The sequence below is a fragment of the Eurytemora carolleeae genome, unplaced genomic scaffold (genome assembly GCF_000591075.1).
Source record: "Eurytemora carolleeae unplaced genomic scaffold, Eaff_2.0 scaffold300, whole genome shotgun sequence".
NCBI lineage: Eukaryota > Metazoa > Arthropoda > Copepoda > Calanoida > Temoridae > Eurytemora > Eurytemora carolleeae.
In genome coordinates this window covers 27,050-45,812 of record NW_019396225.1, presented here as the reverse complement: position 1 = coordinate 45,812, position 18,763 = coordinate 27,050, and the positions used below count along the sequence as shown (strand labels likewise).

The 18,763-nt window shown below is 33.1% G+C and overlaps 3 protein-coding genes across 10 annotated transcripts; all 3 read left to right on the top strand.

Moving 5' to 3' along the window:
• Positions 1–9: 9 nt before the first annotated feature.
• LOC111698650 (ferrochelatase, mitochondrial) lies at positions 10–1,949 on the top strand. The gene is made up of 2 exons (XM_023469035.1): positions 10–479; positions 863–1,949. Exons 1-2 carry the CDS (start codon positions 170–172, stop codon positions 1,744–1,746), a joined length of 1,194 nt encoding a protein of 397 aa, XP_023324803.1. The 5' UTR covers positions 10–169; the 3' UTR covers positions 1,747–1,949.
• LOC111698651 (speckle-type POZ protein B-like) lies at positions 1,944–12,448 on the top strand. 8 transcript variants are annotated; one of them, XM_023469042.1, is made up of 16 exons: positions 1,944–2,032; positions 2,832–2,882; positions 3,909–3,968; positions 4,546–4,594; positions 4,867–4,935; positions 5,559–5,636; positions 5,974–6,091; positions 6,615–6,709; positions 6,905–6,949; positions 7,653–7,775; positions 8,443–8,514; positions 8,945–9,079; positions 10,016–10,077; positions 10,779–11,178; positions 11,379–11,782; positions 12,126–12,448. In XM_023469042.1, exons 1-14 carry the CDS (start codon positions 1,956–1,958, stop codon positions 10,903–10,905), a joined length of 1,161 nt encoding a protein of 386 aa, XP_023324810.1. In that variant the 5' UTR covers positions 1,944–1,955; the 3' UTR covers positions 10,906–11,178; positions 11,379–11,782; positions 12,126–12,448. The 8 variants fall into 8 exon arrangements, with proteins under 8 accessions (XP_023324810.1, XP_023324812.1, XP_023324809.1 ...); XM_023469044.1 differs by having other exon boundaries at positions 10,779–11,187; positions 11,379–11,455; positions 12,267–12,448; XM_023469041.1 differs by having other exon boundaries at positions 10,779–11,187.
• LOC111698652 (serine/threonine-protein kinase 11-interacting protein-like) lies at positions 12,417–18,752 on the top strand. The gene is made up of 8 exons (XM_023469045.1): positions 12,417–12,539; positions 13,134–13,236; positions 13,788–13,905; positions 14,429–14,523; positions 15,363–15,564; positions 16,511–16,569; positions 17,567–17,622; positions 18,626–18,752. Exons 1-8 carry the CDS (start codon positions 12,472–12,474, stop codon positions 18,735–18,737), a joined length of 813 nt encoding a protein of 270 aa, XP_023324813.1. The 5' UTR covers positions 12,417–12,471; the 3' UTR covers positions 18,738–18,752.
• Positions 18,753–18,763: the final 11 nt, after the last annotated feature.

Here is an 18,763-nt window from a genome sequence, read left to right as displayed (position 1 = left end):
TTATATGAAATAAAAATTTCCTTTTTTTTATTTTTGTTCTTTTCCGCTGAGTCAGCTGATTTCTTGTCCGTGATAATACAGAGCCAGTCGTTATTCAAGGCAACATAAATACACCCTCGGTCCCTCACAACCTTTAAACTTTAAACAAGAAAAAGTACTGAACTAAAGCATGCTAACTTCTAAAAGTCGAAGTCTTTCAGCAAAAGCCCTCTTAGACTTAATTTCCAGCTCTGGAAGACATGCGTCTACGTCGGCCAAAGCCAAGACGGGTATCTTGATGCTGAATATGGGTGGACCAAGGAATAGTTCTGAAGTGGAACAGTTTCTGAAAAATCTGTTCGCGGACCGGGATATCATTAAACTCCCGTTCCAGAGCAAACTTGGTCCTTGGATCGCTAAACGAAGGACGCCGAGTATTATTGAGAAGTATAACGAGATTGGAGGAGGATCTCCTATCGCTAAGTGGACTCAGCTTCAAGGCAGAGTTCATATTTTAATTAATCATGGGTATTTCTTATAGAAGGATTTTGGACCATCCCGCCCCACTCCTTCCACCCCTTCATCATAACATATTCATGACTTGTTGCTGCAGCGCCCGGCCTCCTAGTCCTGTCTGTCCTAGCAGCAACATTAGAAATNACAACGTTCTCTTGGATCGAGACGAATAATGATAATGTCAGAAATTATTCTAGATTATGTAAAAACATTGATATTTTTTTCATGAATTATTGCCCCAGCAATTTTATTAGCTATTTTTTTATTTTAAGTTTTTGTCTTTTATCTTGTTTCAAAATCACGAAAGGTTGTTAAGAGGGGGGGAGGGTTCATTGCAACATGGATTAATATATAACCCTGTCTGTAGGAGACCTAATGTGTGAGAAACTGGATAAGATTAGTCCTGAAACTGCTCCCCATAAACCCTATGTGGGGTTTAGGTATGCCAACCCTTCTACCGAGTCTGCTTTGCAACAAATAGAGAAGGACGGGGTGTCCCACGTGGTTGCATTCTCCCAGTATCCGCAGTACAGTTGTACAACATCAGGATCCAGTATGAACGCGATCTACAGATATTACCAGGAGAACTTCCCCCTAAGACCACCAGGGGCTGATGGTGTTACATGGTCTGTCATTGATAGGTGGCCCACACACCCTCTTCTTGTGAAAACTTTTGCTCAAAACATCCAGAAGGAATTGCTTAATTTTCCCGAGGAAGTTCGTTCCAAAGTTGTTCTTCTCTTTTCAGCTCACTCTGTTCCCCAGTACGTGATGAACCGCGGGGACCCGTATCCAGCTGAGATCGGAGCTACGGCTCAACTTGTTATGCAGGAGCTAGGCTGGTCAAACCCCTTTAGGGTGACCTGGCAGAGTAAAGTTGGTCCCCTGCCCTGGCTTGAACCTGGAACTGAGCAGACCATCAAGGCTCTGGTTAAACGAGGACAGAAGAACCTAATGCTGATCCCTATTGCATTTGTAAACGATCATATTGAAACCCTGCATGAGTTGGATATTGAATACGCTGCTGAGCTGGGGGAGGAGGTTGGAGCGGAAAGGATTGGACGCTGTGCTGCCCCGAATGATGATCCAATGTTTATTGACTGCCTCACGGACATAGTTGCCACCCATCTCAAGTCCGGGGAGAAAGTTAAACCCCAGATGTTGATGACCTGCCCGATGTGCACAGGACCGACCTGCAAGGATGCCAAGAAGTGGTTTGCCGACATGACCGGAGCCGTCTATCCTGTTTAAAAGGAGATAGTGATAATCAACTATTGTTTTTTATGTTTTTTTACTTTTCGGGATCTAGTTATATATCTGTGATGGCTCATAAGAAGTTGTTTATATTTTATATTTTTAAGAATCTCTTTTTTCTAATCGAATTTATTGCTTGTAAACCTAGCCCGGTTGAAGATTGTAAACAAAGAATTTTTTAATACTTGTTAAATATTTAGATTAAAATGTATAGTTCTGGACAAAATAACGACGATGAGGAAACTCCAATTCGTCCGCCGATAGATAGTGAATCTTGGTGCAGGTACGCATATTGTAATTAAATCTATCTTCCATCTATATACTTTGCCGCTCTGTCTGTTTGTTTGTTTGTAACCTATAAGCGTCCAAACAGCTAAAACGATCCGGACCTCACATGACCCCAGAGAAGGGTTATGAAACATCAAAATTGAGAAAAAAAATTCTGGAAAATAGTTGGTATCTGTTTTTTGAAAATGCATGCGCCAATTCGACAAAATAGATCCGTCAAAAATTTAAAATGATTTTATATGGCCGTCTTTCAAATATATAGTTAAAAGCTACAATTTTTTACAGGAGAAGGAAGCCTAGGTATTTTAAAATAACAAAACGAAAAACAAGCAATTTGTCATAGAATTATGAAAATTGATTTTTTATTAAAACATATGTGGATAAGTAGTAAAATTTAGCTTTCAATCTCAAGTATTTGTTGTGCTCTGCTCTATGTTATTGTTTTTTTTTCTTCACGAAAATTTGATTGTCTTTAAAATGTTAATCATAGTAATTAAATTTTATATAAATTTTGAATAAAGTTGTAATTATAATTATTTACAATTATCAATAAGCAAATGTTAATATATAACGTTTAACAGTATAAGAATTTATTGTTTCAACGAAAATTTTAATTTGTTTTTTTTTAAGGATTTCTTAAATTGATTGTCTGAAATTCAAAAGAAGAATATTAAAAAAACTTGGCATTAAAAAAAATTTCATCTGAAATGTTAACTTGTTATTGAATAGAAGTAATTTGTGAATAATCAATATGATGAATAATTTGAACATTAGATCATATATTTCTATTTTAGAACCAAGACCTCAGAAGATGTAAAACATACATTTGCCTGGACCATCGAAAGGAATCTATTCAAAAAATAATTTAAAAAATCCAAACGTCTTTTATTGCTACTTGGGGCAATACAAACTTTTTGCACAGTCCTTACTGTATCTTGCATAAAAAAAATGTTTTTCAATCACAGTAACATAGAGAGGGACAACCCTGCCAGTGAATTTTTCGTTTCCCCCCCAAATATACAAACTTTGGACTAAGCAACTTATTTAGACCTACACACTATGTGTCCAGAATGGCATTTTTTGTTTTAAAAATTTATTATTTTTGTTCAAAATAACTCAATTTTTTTTCATTATTAAAAATATTCTGTATGAGCATCAAACTGGGCTATGGTGAGCGTGCCTGACAATTTCATCAGTTGCAGGACAAAATTTTATCATAGATTGCTGAAATTTCTAGGATTTGCTCATAAAGATATTATATAACTTTTCATACTCTGGAATATTTGCTCCGCGTGCGCTAAGTTTCTACTTTGATGCGCGTGTCTTTATTTTAAGTAGTTATATGATCGGTTTTTATCCTAACCTACTGCAATTTTCAGGAATTTAATTTTGTATTATTATACATTCTTTCTCAAAAAAAATTAGCTCCACGCGCATTTAGACCTAATTATGGCGCGCGCTCCCTTTTTATCTTAAATATTTTAACTGTCTGTTTCAATCCTGAACTGCTTAATCTGTTTAGAAACACGTTAGTCTTTCTTTGATGTCATGAAAAAATTTCCGCGCTTTTTAAATAATTTTTTTTCAGTGCGCGCGCGCGCATTTTTGTTTCTTTAAAAAAGTTTCTACAGTTAATTGTAATCCACAATAACTAATTAATAATAAATTGAAAGATCAAGACTTAATCCTCAAGTTTAATAGTATCCACATTGAATATCCTGATAATGCATTGAAGAATAACAATACTCCACACCAAAGTTTCTACCTCTGATGGAATTTTTATGAAATATTATTAACATAGCCCTCTATTATATTTAAGTTTTCAGAGCCCTTGAAAAAATTATTTAAAAATATTTCTGTTCTGGATTCAGATTCTCTGAACGCCCTGAGACAAATGGAAGTTTTCTTTGGTCGTCTAAATTTACGATCAGGTTTGTGTCAAAATAATAAGTTTTCATAAAAGTGACAACTTCCTTATTGGTTTGTAATAATAATGTAAGAATTAATTATCCAGTTCAGGCTCGTATTTTATTCAAAAAGAATTCAGGTCAGCAAAGTAAGGATTGAAAAAATTTAAAAAATTTAAAAAGAATAAAAGTGTAAAAATTTATAGATGAAAGCTTGAAAGGATGGTTTAAGAATAGTAAACTAAAAAATGTGAGAGTTTGTGAATAAATCGAACAAAAGGCACCATAAAAAATCAGAAAAATGTTCTTTCTTTTAGAAAAATAAACTTATAATCAAAGATAAAAAATAAGATATAATTTTTACTTAAAGTGTAAGAATCCTGAGTAAGAGCAAAATATTGACAATAAGGGAGTGTTCGCACTTTACTTTTATTTCTATTTGAAGAATTTGAAACAAGTTTCTCTCTCAGCCAGACAGTTTTCCAGGGAACTTTTTCACACGGTTAAAATTAATTGATCCTAAAGAAAAAAATTCATCGGTAAAGAAAATTTAAGTATAATAAATTTGTATTATTATATTATATTAATATTATTTTTCTAGAGATAATGATGATCAAGCTACACAGTGGAAACTCAAACTCTACCCTAAGGAAAGATCTAAAAAAGAAGAGTTTTTTATTCAATTTTTATGTAGTGTTTGCACCAAAATAAACAAATCAGAGATGGGAATTTATGAATAAGGGAGAAGTAGTTTAACCAAAGATTCATAGTGTTAAGTAAGTAAGTACTTTTTCTGCACTGCCAGCTCAGCTTAAAAAAGAGGCTGAACTAGAAGTTAAGTTCTTTGATCGTTTGTTGGAAAAGTGTCAAATATGGGGAAAATAAGGAATTTTTTTCTATTTTTTATCGATTTAATGAACAGGGAGATACATCTGAAGCTGTTGGATATTTATCAGTTTATTTATCAAATCAAACAGAAACACCTGTCAAGGTAGGAGCGTTATTGATTATTAGTTTTTTTTACGGAGGCACAACTAGGGGGGAGTGGGCACCCCCCCCCCTCTAGTTTCCTAGAGTTTGAAAAATCAGAAATTTACTGAGAAAATGATTTTTTTTTTCAATGATTTCAAATAGAATATTCTTCTCAGCGCGCCCAGAAAAATAATCATCATCGTTTTTCTATTTATTAAAATTAATTCTTCTTTTTTAATTGAAGAAACTTGGGAAAAGGAATGACCATAAGTGGCACAACTAGGGGGGAGGGGGCAGTCTTCCCTTGGCTTCTTAGAGATTTGGAAAAGGAAAATTACGAAGCAAAATCAGTGGCAAATGTAAAAATTCTTGATTAAAAAAGAATTGAAATTTCACGCGGTGCGCCCTAGAAAATCATCAAGAACTTGGGAAATAAATTAACAACACTTAAATGTCCTTAAGAGAAAAATTTGCTTTCAAAATATCATTTTGCTTTTTGATAAATATTTCTTTCGTATTCTCGTAATACGTTGACAGTAGTCCCTATTTCAAGGGTACTTCAACAAAACAAAAACATTGAGAGTCTCTCCATATGTTTCGGGCAAGGTGTTCAATTGATTAATTTGCCTGTACATATTTTAGGCCAGATACGAATTCACGGTGCTGGATAGTAGCAAGAACAGACAAAACAAAGTTAAATCACAGTTTACAGAGTTCAAGGTCAGAATCAAGTAACTTTTCACAAACTGCTAAAATATATTTGTAAGAATCTGGAAGTTTTATTATTATTCACCAGTTCATTCCCCCTAAACAATTTTTTTCCTTATAATTAGCATACAACAAGCCATAAAATCTCAGATTTTTTTCCGTTTCGCGTAGTTCATGATCTTATCTTATCCTATTTTATCTTATTTGCTCTTTAAACTTTCAGGACATATTTTTAGAGTTCTAGAAATTACAAATTACAATATCCCTAGCGACCATATTCTTATTAAAAGGTTAAAATAAAAACTTTTCTTTATGCGATGACTGTATCTTTTTATCTTTCTAATCGTAGTCTAAACCTGACTCCTGGGGATTCCGAAAGTTCTTAAATGCTGATTATCTGAAGACTAAAGCTGCACTCCTCGTACCTGATGATTCTCTTACTATCATCTGTGACGTCAGTATTGTCGGTGAGATAAATTAAGTCTGGGAAAATACACTATGAACCCCAAAAGCAAATATACGCAAAAAGTGTACACGCTGTGTTAGGAATGTAAACAAACAACCTCGAGGCCTTAACGTGGAAACATTGGTCTTTAAGACACGCATGATACATAAATATAATCCTAATAAATCATTTTATCTAAAATTTACTTTCCTGTTTCTCTCTCTAGAGGAGTTCGCCCCTGGATAATTCTGAAGTGGACAGATTTGATGAATCAAATTTAATTAATTGGAGGGAGGTCGCTGAACTACCTGCAGCCGGTTCAATTATATCTTATGAGCTTATTGGCTCAAATTTTGAATCATCGATTCAAAGTCAAAGGATATTATTCGCGTCTCTAAGAAGTTCAACGACTCCTCTCAACTCATTTAATCTGGCTCCTGATGAATTAATCTTAAAAATTGCAATTTGAAAAAATATGAAAATAAAAATTACCAAATTTTTTTTTGAAAAATACACGAAACCAACTCATCAATCTGAATGTTTAGGTCATGAGAAAGTTTTATCTGGTTCTAAGTTCCCTGAAGAAACCTCGAAAGGGGTTTCGAAAAATAAACAACGATGCCATAAGCAATTATCACAGGTAAGACAAGATTTGTGTTTGCAAAAAAATGAGTTTGATTTCTAAATAATTAATATGCATGATAGAATAATTATTTTTTCCCTCAATGAACTGCTCTTAAAATTGTATCCTGCATACAATTTGATAAAAATATTAAAGAGAACCCAAATAAATCAAACTTAAAATTTGTTTTAGAAAATTGTCTTGAATTTTCAGGATTTGGAATGTGGTTTCCGGGATTCAAGTTTCTCAGACTGTAAGGTAAAAATAACATTTTTATCTTTTTCTTTTTTTCAATCAGACGAACATAATAGAACTGTAAGTGTAATTTCAAGTAACCCTCAATGAAAAGATAGCAATGTGCGAATTATGAAGTTATATCCCCTTTAAAACATTATTCTGATCAAATTGTGGAAAATAGCATCGTATTTTTGTGAATTTCTTCATTGTTTCTTCATTGAAAGAAATGTGCAAATTACTTTTGTAGAGAAATCACAAATGAAAATAAACAGTTTAAATAAACAAAAACATGCATATCTAATTCATACTTTATCAGACAAAGCATTCAAGGGTACCGTTGTAAATCGTACATTGCCATCTTTGCATGGAGAGTTATTTTGAGGTTACGCTTGCAGTCTCCCTTAGAGTCCGATAAACCTCCCAGAGACAATTTTCCAATTTATCTTATCAAATTTTGACCGCTTCCATTCTCCCAGCCCAGAATTTCCCTTTTTTATAAATTTGTAACGTTTTAAGGGGTCGGGAAAAGAGTTAAATTGACCAAAGAGTTTGCAATTTTGAATTTTGATGAGCCAGCTGTGAGCCATGTTAATCCGGGAGCTGCCGATCATAGCAGTGTTGATCGGGATGCACTGCTCGAGCGGGTCCTATTCACCTGTGGGACTGAGTCCTAATAGCTATTTACTTTTATTAACAGTGTTTATTTAAGTAATTACCAATTCAGATTGTATGCGAGAGCAAGACCTTCGACTGCCATAAGTTCATGCTAAGCTGGAGGTCCCCTGTGTTTAGAGCCATGTTCCAAAACGACATGGAGGAAGCAACCTCAGGGAAGGTGGAAATCAAGGTAAACAAACAGGAGGAAATTAAGGTAGAAAAAGGAGGAAATCCAGGTAGAAAAAGGTGGAAATTAAGGTAGAAAGAGGTAGAAACCAAGGTAGAACAGGGTGGAAATCAAGTTAGAAGAAAGGGATGGGAATTAAGGTAGAAATAGGTGGAAACCAAGAAAGAAATGGTTGGAAATCAAGGTAGAACGGGGTTTAATCAAGGAATAAAGGGGTGGAAAGCAAGGTAGATTAGGGTGGTAGAAAGGGGTGGAAATCAAGGAAGAAGGGGATGGAAATCAAGGTAGAAAGGGATGGAAATCAAGAAAGAAATGGTTGGAAATCAAGGTAGCACGGTTTTAATCAAGGAATAAAGGGGTGGAAAGCAAGGTAGATTGAGGTGGTAGAAAGGGGTGGAAATCAAGGAAGAAGTGGATGGAAATAAAGGTAGAAAGGGGGTGGCAATCAAGGTAGAAATGGGGTGGCAATTGAATAAAATAAATGTGAAACTCCTCGAAAATTCGGGAATCCACGGGTTGGAATTTATGAAGAAAGGGGTGGAAATCAGTCCTTAATAGATCTAAATTTGAGATATAAAATAAAACATTTAAGGTGCTCGCCTTTGGATGCACATAGAAATAAACGTCAATCAATCAATATAAATAAAATAAATAAATCCTAATGTTTCAGAATCTCTCCTCGGATGTTGTAGAAGATCTTCTGTTCTTCATCTATACAGGAAACACACCAAACCTAGCTAAGGTAGAGGCCAGGGGTGTCAAGTTCCTAAGTGAACATGTAGGGATGAAAAATATTAAGAATTACACCCCCCCCCCACCCCCTTGACCCGGGGGATGGGGAAACGATTTTCAATGATGGGGGGGGGGGCATATAAAATTGGAAGGTTATTTGTCCTTTTTGAAACTTTTTTCCCAAAAATATATTTATTTTTTCTGGACCTTTGATTATTGATTAAGTAAATATAATTTTTATCAGACCAAGGTTTAAAGGGTACTGTTGAGAACCAGACTTTTCCCACTAAAAATGGAGCGTCACATGAAAATTACGGCAACAGTTCCTTTTAGAATCATTTGCGGGACAAGCAGAATTTACTGGCTAGTCAGATCTTGTACACTGTACAGTGGTGTACAGGCATTGATTATGCTACGCATAAACCAGTTTTGTTTTCTAGGGTGCAGACAAACTGCTGGCAGCTGCTGATATGTATCAACTTGATCATCTGAAGAGTATGTGTGAAGAGAAACTGATAAACACAACAAGTATAGATAATACAGTGGCACACCTTGTCCTAGGAGATATGTATCAGGTATAGGAGGACAAATATAGATAATACAGTGGCACACCTTGTCCTAGGAGATATGTATCAGGTATAGGAGGACTAATATAGATAATACAGTGGCACACCTTGTTCTAGGAGATATGTTTCAGGTATAGGAGGACAAATATAGATAATACAGTGGCACACCTTGTTCTAGGAGATATGTATCAGGTTTAGGAGGACTAATATAGATAATACAGTGGCACACCTTGTCCTAGGAGATATGTATCAGGTATAGGAGGACAAATATGGATAATACAGTGGCACACCTTGTCCTAGGAGATATGTATCAGGTATAGGAGGACAAATATAGATAATACAGTGGCACACCTTCTCCTAGGAGATATGTATCAGGTATAGGAGGACAAATATAGATAATACGGTGGCACTTGAACGAAAATAACGAACAAAATGGACCGTTAACGAAAGATGACTTTGGTGCAGTTTTGATACAGAAAACAGTTTTAAAGTGGGTAGGGAACACATTGTATTTTTTGAGAACAAAGAAAAAACTTATCGTTGAACTGAAAGCATGCAGTATTTCAGCGGAATTTTTCAGGATTCATTTGAGTCCTATGCGACATTTTTACGATGTAAAATTTTCAGCAAGAGCGCAAATTCAATTTTTAAAATACTTCTGGATTATCTATTCTGGAGAGATGATTTTAAGAATTTTTTTTTAATTATTCAAGAACGATAATAAAAAATGTTACAAAATTTCTACAGTAAACTAATCAGTTGTATAGGAACATATTTCTCAATAGAATGTGAAAAAATCAATGTTAGAATCAATTATTTCTTTATCATCATAATATTGAATTTTTAATTCCTTCCTGTTCGTAAATTTCTCCAAATTCTTCAAATGACGTTTTTTCAATAAAAAATCCGTGAAATCTACAGAAAACAATATTTTTATTGTTTTAGGCAAATCTTCTAAAGAAAAGTGCTCTATCATTTGTAGTAAAGAATATGAGCACTGTTATCAGGTATTTAAACAAAATGGCATCTTTAACTTCTATTATGGTTTGTATAGAAACTATAGAATAATTGTCGTCTTCGTTTCTTTTCAAAAAGAATAAAAAAATGTCTGAAATGTGTAATGAAATTTATTGTTTATTGGACATTTCAAGAAATAAATAAATTGCAAATCACCAAATTATAATTAATATTTCATAATAAAAAGAAAGACGACGGCCTATATTCAAAGTGTTCAGGAAACCTTATTTTTTTGATTCCCTAGCGGACTGTTGCATTGCTTGTTTTACTGCTGGACTAATTGTGTAATTCTTAATTGAAGGACTTTTAGATTGGAAAATGATTTGATTTAATTTCATAGAGGCCCCCTTTCAGTTTACCTTAGCAGTCACTTTAAAAGGACTGAAAATTAATATCACGTGATCTCCAGTCTATTGATCCTTCTTTAAACCTTCGTCTGACCAAGGATGAATGAGATATCCATATTTTTCTAATTTATTATTTTCAATTTTGATTTCTTAACCGACTGGCGGATTTATTTTGTGGACAATATATTACAAAATTTAAGATAGATAAACGACGATATTATCCTTTTCTGGGGTCTAAAAGATACCGCTGTGAATGGAACATGCTATTCTTGTTTTTTTTTAAGGCTGACAAGTTTAAATTAAGTTTACTCCACACTTTCATAAGATGATGATTAATTTATTAGGACCAAAGACTGGAAGGAAGAACTAATCCGCCACCCTCAACTCATGGCGGAGGTTATGGAGGCTATGGCCAGGAAGGACACATCCTCTACGAAGGAACCCAGCGCAAAGCGTGCAAAGCAATCCTGATCAGCTGCTGCCTGGCTTGGTGCAGCGTTTATAGCTGACTCAAGTTTTACTTCTTTAAAAGAATTAACATTAACATTTTTTGAGAATTATCATTTAAACAGTTACAGTTCGCATGTCGCATACACTTAAAATAAAATAAAAAAAGCTTTAAAATGAAGAAGGAATTGTTATTTGACAGTTCTTGTTTCACGGTTAATTCATTTGAGAAAGTATTTTAGAATATTGCTGTAAAAAACTATAGCAGCATTTTTTAGTTAAATCGTAAATCAACCGGTAAATATTGTATTTAAAAGAATGTGCGTCAAAGTCTTCAAAAGAAAAATTTGCAATTTCATGATCATTTGACTTCCCCTTCCCCCTGTTAATTTTTATATTTTCAGCTAAACACGCTGCTAGGCTGCTAGCCCCTCCCCCCCTTCCTACCCCTCGTCTTACACCTCATGACTAGAACACGCACATTTATAAATATTAAGATTAAGAACGCAGTTCCGTATTCTCAGTCGTGTTAATAAAATCATACTGCCGCTTCAGCATTCCCGTCATAATTCGGGTATTCTTTTGTTTTCTTTAGATCTATTCATCAATTTTTTTCATTTGTTTTTGCAAAGAGTTTGGGTCCGGAGATGGGAAGAGTCAGGGGCGGATAAATGGACTTAAATTTTTATGAGCAAAACTTTTAACGTGTGTTAATGGTGCAATTAAAAATTGGCGAGTGAAACATTTGAATTAATATTTAACAGTTTTCTGTGTCACTTTTTTTCTCATTTTTAGTTGTAGTCGATTTATTTACAATCACATTCACATGATCTCATTAAAGCCATTCTCACAATACTGAATTGATTGCGAATTTAAAATTAAACATAACTACTTAATAATAGTGAGTCTTTTATTTTGAACTACATTTAATTTATTTCACTGTTTGGATTTTGGAATTTAAGAAATTTCTCGCTATATCCTGTTGCTCATCCTTAAAGGAGTAAGCTTCAGGGGTTAGCAATTTTCTAGGGGTGAGCGACTGAGCTGCCGCCACATTCCCTGTATCCGCTCTGGTTCTCCGTTTGGAAATTCCTCTTATCTTATTTAACATTCTTGGCCATTCTCTTTGAAGTTAGTCCTCTTTCATATCTTGTGCAATGTGTATACTGTATAGCATCGATGAAAAATTGTCAAATAATTAAGTATTTTAGTTTTTGTTTTGGAAGGTAATTATTTATTTTTAGTTATGCGTTAACACAAATTTATAAAATCCACTTTAACGTAAGGTTAGTTTTTCGGAGCTTTTAACAGTCCAAAACCAATTGAAAGATTTATGCAAAGAGATTCTAAGATAAACGATACCTTTTGTTTCTCCGCAATTTTAGAAATCTGCATCATAAAAATGGCTGTAAATTCTGTTTTTAGTTAAGGTTAAATTAATAATAAATTGTATTTTATTAATACGAAATTATGTGAGTTTAAAATAATTTGCAATTTTGTTCAATATTGTTTAAAACAATGATGTTAAAATTAAGTTCACGTTAAGAGTAAAAATATTGATTTCAGATGGAAAAATAAGCAAGTATAAAAATGTCCGACGTTAAAGTTTCCACGAAATCCAAACAATTTTGTCTCAAGCTTATAGACTTGTTACGCAGGTAGGACTGAAGAACTTTGATAAAAAAGATTATAAAATTGAAACTTTTTTCCGAATTCATTTTTCTGTATTCGTAATTTTAATGCCCGATACACAACGGTATCCTTGAAACACTTGCCATAGCTTTATTAAATGATAAAAAGTCTAAAAATAAATAATTGTTCAATGTGGTTTCTTTATTGAAATGACTTACGAATTCTAAGCAATAGAGACAAAGAACTAATTTACAGAAATAACAATTTTTAAGTTGGAAAACTAACTATATATATTTTTAATAATATCTTTTTAGTCCCTTTAATATGTTTTAATATATAACTTATATTCAAACTGGTTCCTGAGATATCCAACGCTATATTCAAATTGGGCCCTGAGATATCCAACTCTATATTCAAACTGGTTCCTGAGATATCCAACTCTATATTCAAACTGGTCCCTGAGATATCCAACTAAATACTCAAACTGGTTCCTGAGATATCCAATGCTATATTCAAACTGGGCCCTGAGATATCCAACTCTATATTCAAACTGGGCCCTGAGATATCCAACTCTATATTCAAACTGGGCAGTGATATAACTAACTTATATTTCTGTTCAGACTAGGCCCTGAGCTGGTCCGAGGAGATAGAACCTTGAGTTTGAGTTTGCTTGGATATCAACATGTTCAGTCCTGTCTTCATGCTCTTCACTCACACTCCCAGGTATCGGTTCACTACTAAGCCAATCCCTTTTGTTATAAATATCATTATCCTTTTGTTCGGCCCTTCTCTTTTAATTTTATCTGAAGCCAGTTCTACATGCTGAACATTATTGTAACTGTGACTTTTATAGGTTTACAATCCTGGATTTCTTCAGTAAAGACAAACAGGAAAATTGACAAAATTAATTTTCAGACAGCTGTAGCAATGTCGGAACTATGGTGGGGGGCACAGGGTGCAACATACCCCCTTCCCTTCACTAAAAATCCACTGTTAATCTGATACTATCGTAAAATGTTAATGGTAATTGAGAAAACTGAAATTACAATAATTCACGTTAAAGTTTTCTATACACATTTTATTAATATTCAGGAAGTGTTTTCCTTCTTAGATATTTAGATGTTTTATTTGAAAAGTAAATTCCAGTTCAGGAAGGTTTGGAGGAGTAGCTGTGAGTCATGCTGATTTGAAATATTTTATTTTTAAGTCATTAAAAGTCGCCTTTCTATTCCACAGTTTTATTAATCCCTCTTTATTATTGATAAATATGTTAGGATCTGCACTCTTTGTTCTGTTTGGATCTTGAAACCCTGGAAAATATTCTGGGACGGGTTCAAATCCTCTCTCTCACAGGAAGATCAGACCCTGAGAAGGGTTGGATTAATTTAGAAGGTAAAAATATGGGTTTTTTATAATTTCTCTTTTTTAAAATGGTGTGCCTTAAAGAGCTCAATTTCGAGTAATCCTCCAGTTAAATACAAAAATTGATTGAGTTATCTTGTTTTTATTCTTGCAAAAATTATAATATTGGTTTTACCTATCTACGTGGTCTCTTAAAGTGAAATGGAATGTAATCCCAATTAAAAACTATCCCTCAATTAAAGTTGACCTTTTTTGATTTACAACAAACCCTGCAACAGTTTACTTTAATCCTTCTTAGAACTGAGATTTCAGATTACCAATACCAGAATCTACGTTGTTATTTTATCTGGATATTGTAAATCTCCTATTTGGAGTAAATCTGTTTTGAAATCCGCGATTTGGAGCATATCTCCGCGGTTCCTTTTCCGTATAAGCCATAGGCCGAGATTACAATAAAACGATCAATAATCATTATCCATGCTCTTAAGAGGCATATTTAGTAAAGATGATTATTTATATTTCTGTGACAGTCCCTTTAAAGTTTCTATCCTAGTCTTCAAGTTGTTAACTGAGCTGGAACTGAAACAGGTTTCTATCTCGGAATTCTCTAATCTACAATCTCTAGCCGGTCATCTTACAAGCCTAAAGGTGACATTTTGCTACATTGTACCTGACAAATATTCATTTTAATTGATAAATTTATATTTATTTGCAATTATACATTTTATTTGACAAATTTGCATTTTATTTGACAAGTCTACATTTTATTTGACAAATCTACATTTTATTTGACAAATCTACATTTTATTTGACAAATATACATTTTATTTGCAAATCGACATTTTATTTGACAAATTGACATTTTATTTGACAAATCTACATTTGATTTGACAAATCTACATTTAACTTGACAATTCTACATTTTGCTTGGTAAATCTAGATTTGATTTGACAAATTTTACTTGACAACCCTACATTTTACTGACGATTCTACAGTTTACTTGACAAATCTACATTTATCTTGACATATCTACAGTTTACTTGACATATCTACATTTTACTTGACAAATCTACAGTTTACTTGACAAATCTACAGTTTACTTGACAAATCTACATTTTACTTAACAAATCTACATTTAACTTGAAAAATATACAGTTTACTTGACAATTCTACATTTTACTTAACAAATCTACATTTAACTTCACAAATATACATTTTACTTGACAAATCTACATTAACTTGACAAATCTACATGTTACTTGACAAATCTACATTTTACTTTTTTTCAATTCAATGATTGTATAGATTGATTGATTTGTTGTAGATTGATTAATTAAGTAATTTACTGTTAAATTTTTAGATTAATTAGTAATTGATTCCATAATTAATTGACTTATTAAATTATTGATTAATTGGCTACTTAATTGCTTGATTAAAAATGGATTTATTGATTGATTAATTGATTAATTGATTGATTGATTGGATAGATATGCTGGAGTGAGGTAGATGTGGAGGATGTTGAGGATGTGCTGGCTGGTGTCCGAGGACTGGGAGGAGGAGCTCCCTGGGTCCATCTGACAACCCTAGTCCTATCACACAACAACCTCACACAACTCTCATCAGCCCTTTCTCTCACACCACACCTCCACACACTAGATGCTACACATAACCATATTTACAATGCACCAGGTAATAAGACAAGAAATATTGAACTTTTCCGCTAAATTAAGGTTTAAAGGGACTGTAGACACAACTTTAGATGACGCTCCTTGCAAAGACGGAAATGCTAGATTCACAGTGATACCTTAATATGATCAAAAAAAAATGTTTTCTGGCTCCATTGCTCCACTGCTTCTTAGGAACAAGAAATGCGCAAGTCACTTTCGCAGACAAACCGCAAATGAAAATAAACAGTTCAAAGAAACAAGCACATCGATAGCTTATTTATAACTTGTTCAGAGTTAAAAACTTTGGAATTGGATACCCTTAATCCCGATTGCTAAATTTCAGTATCCGCTTTGTACAATTTTGATTAACTTTTAATCCTTTCTTTTGGATATCCCCGCTGGATTGCGACCAATAAGAGTTTTTCTCTTTGATTGGGCGCGCAAAATTTCTAATTTCTCGACTTCTGATTTGCTGTTCGGATTCGACATTCTGATTGGTTGAATTTTATACACTTTCAAGGATACAAACTTGAGATCAATAAAAAGAGGAGATCAAGCATTGATTTCGATATTCACAGTTCTAAGGTTTTAAGCCCTTTAAAGGCATTATTTCAAAAAGTTAGGGATAAAACAACAAAAATCTTAATGGGCAAAACTTTTTTACGGTTGATCTTTCATCGGAGTTCTAGAATAATAAGAAGTAGTATAACTAGGTATATACCAAGTTGAACCCTCCTGCTCGGGTTCTAGAAATTGAACTGTTTCCGCTGATATTTAGTAGAATAACTAGGTATATACCAAGTTGAATTACTCCTCCTGCTTTGGTTCTAGAAATGGAACTGTTTCCGCTGATATTTAGTAGTATAACTAGGTATATACCAAGTTGAACTACTCCTCCTGCTCTGGTTCTAGAAATGGAACTGTTTCCGCTGATATTTAATCATGAAGATTATAAGTTTACTTTTTAGGCCTAATTTGTTTGGAGAGGCTTCACTCTCTCTATCTATCATTTAACTCTTTAACAAAGGTAGGACCAATCATTTTTAGATTTTTTACCTCAAGCCAAGCCACAATACAGAAGTTTTCTCAAATGTGTGTTTACTGCCTTTACTGACTCTTTACTTCATTTTTTATTTCTAATACAGGATTAATACCAATTAGGCGTATAGTGTACCATTAAACAATTTTCATTAAATGCCATCATTATTTTAAGGTTAAAAAATTACAATCTCAGGTTCATATTGTATTTTTTGAATGAAACTTGCAGAAAATGAAAGATCATTTTTTATGTATTTTAATGTTTTTAAACGCCGTCATCTGTTTTCCCCTCGCTTTTTTGGTTGAATTTTAGAGTTTTATGCGTTTGATGTTTTTTTACGTGTTCTGATGTTTTTAAATGTTGTATTGGAATTTGTTCAGCTATTTTTACATAAAATATCCGTTAACGGTTTGTTAACGATGGCACCATTGACGATTTCTATAATATCTGCCGTTAATGACATTGAGATTGTTAACGGTAGCTTTAAAAAAAAGGAAAATATCGTTAACGACACGAACGTACCCCTGATAATCTAAAACAAACGGCTACCTCAAAAAAAGAATTTGACTGTTTTAATTAACCGTTAACGGTTGAAAAAAAGTCGGAACGTGCCCAGCCCTACACAGGAGGTCGTTTTCTGTTATAAGATTCTACAGGCCACGCCGGGCAGTTCAACTAGTCGTATAAAAAGGAAAAGGGGAAAAACTGTTTTCATGATGAAATTAATAAAAATAAACATTTTATTCATCAGGAAAACTGGGATAATGGATAATAAGGAAAATGTGGAAATATTTTTGATGAAAAATAAAAAAAATTCCATCAAAACTTTTTGATTTATTGAAATACATGTATTTATTATTTTGTTACGACTGCAAACACGAAATTATGGAAGTGCTAAAAAATCACAATTTAAGGATTAACACTTGATTTTTTTATTTATGAATAAAATTTGTCACTGTTTTTAATGCCCACTTTTTTATTTTAGATACCCATGCTTAGTTCTGAATCAAATTTGACAACTCTCTCTTTAGGTTATAACAGGTACTTTAGGTTATAACAGGTACTTTAGGTTATAACAGGTACTTTTTTCCATTCATTTCCATCTAATCTCAAAACGCTTTATCCTAAATCACTTGAAGTTTTTTTTGTCTTTTTGCACTCTTTCAGTTAAATAGTCAACAACTAAGTACACGACAATGTTTGTAAACTAATATTATTCTTTATGTTTCTAGACCTTAAGGGCGATTCGTGCCTCTGCTAGAAACAATTTTATTTTTATTTTTTCATCGACCAATTGTTTCTGCTTAAATTTGCTGATTTTTAATTTTGACCAGCCCTATTTGATGACCCTCTTTGTTATAATTAATCTAATTGTGTACTTTTTAGATTTTAAACATTTTAAGATTCTTCGCCAGATAATTAAAATTGAAGAATTTTGTCAAAAATTTTCCTTTTTACAGAAAACCTAGTATTTAACTATGGCTACAAATAAAATTCTTTTTGATCCAAAGCCAGTAATGAATATTTTTTATTCAAATAAAAAATAATAAAGAAAGATGAATTTTTTATTTTAATGTTTATTTTTTTGTTTTTATTTGTTTGTTATATTTTTGTTTTTATTTATTTGTTTTGGAATTTGCTTGCCTAGTTTGGTTAGAAAGCAATACGGCTTTAGGAAAGCAATTAATTTTACATATTTCGTCTCAAAAAGAATCAGATTTTACCATTTGAATACTATGATCCGGATCCGGTTAATTTTTTTTATTTTACTTGTTTACTTTTTTGCTCCATTTCAATCATCTTTTTTTCCTAAAAGGGACTGTAAACGTTATTTTAAGTAACCTTCCAATTAAAGAGCGGCAAAGAACTTCAATTTCAGCTTGAAATATAGGGATTAGGGATATATCCGCTAGACTTTTTATGAAAAGGGGTTTAAGGTACCGTTGAGAATTGGACACTCTAATTTACAATAGAAATAAAGGGTCACAGGATATTATGTATCAATTTTCTTAAATATAAATTCCTTATATTTTCTTTTTTTCAGATTAGAGACGATATCTGGTTTAGAGAATATTCTAACCCTTGAGTGCCTTGATCTATCAGGGATTTTATTTTTCAACCTCATCGGTGGTTACATGTACCTGAAATTTCCTTAGTTTTGTTGGTTACATGTACCTGAAAT

Excerpts from the sequence above, each read along its gene's own strand:
- LOC111698652 (XM_023469045.1), top strand. The coding sequence starts at position 12,472 with ATGTCCGACGTTAAAGTTTCCACGAAATCCAAACAATTTTGTCTCAAG. Across the intron at positions 14,524-15,362 it reads GTCATCTTACAAGCCTAAAG|ATATGCTGGAGTGAGGTAGA; the intron begins GTGACATTTTGC and ends TTGATTGGATAG. Across the intron at positions 17,623-18,625 it reads CTCTCTTTAGGTTATAACAG|ATTAGAGACGATATCTGGTT; the intron begins GTACTTTAGGTT and ends TCTTTTTTTCAG.
- LOC111698650 (XM_023469035.1), top strand. The coding sequence starts at position 170 with ATGCTAACTTCTAAAAGTCGAAGTCTTTCAGCAAAAGCCCTCTTAGAC. Across the intron at positions 480-862 it reads TAAGTGGACTCAGCTTCAAG|GAGACCTAATGTGTGAGAAA; the intron begins GCAGAGTTCATA and ends CCCTGTCTGTAG.
- LOC111698651 (XM_023469043.1), top strand. The coding sequence starts at position 1,956 with ATGTATAGTTCTGGACAAAATAACGACGATGAGGAAACTCCAATTCGT. Across the intron at positions 4,936-5,558 it reads AAACAGAAACACCTGTCAAG|GCCAGATACGAATTCACGGT; the intron begins GTAGGAGCGTTA and ends TACATATTTTAG. Across the intron at positions 5,637-5,973 it reads CACAGTTTACAGAGTTCAAG|TCTAAACCTGACTCCTGGGG; the intron begins GTCAGAATCAAG and ends TTCTAATCGTAG.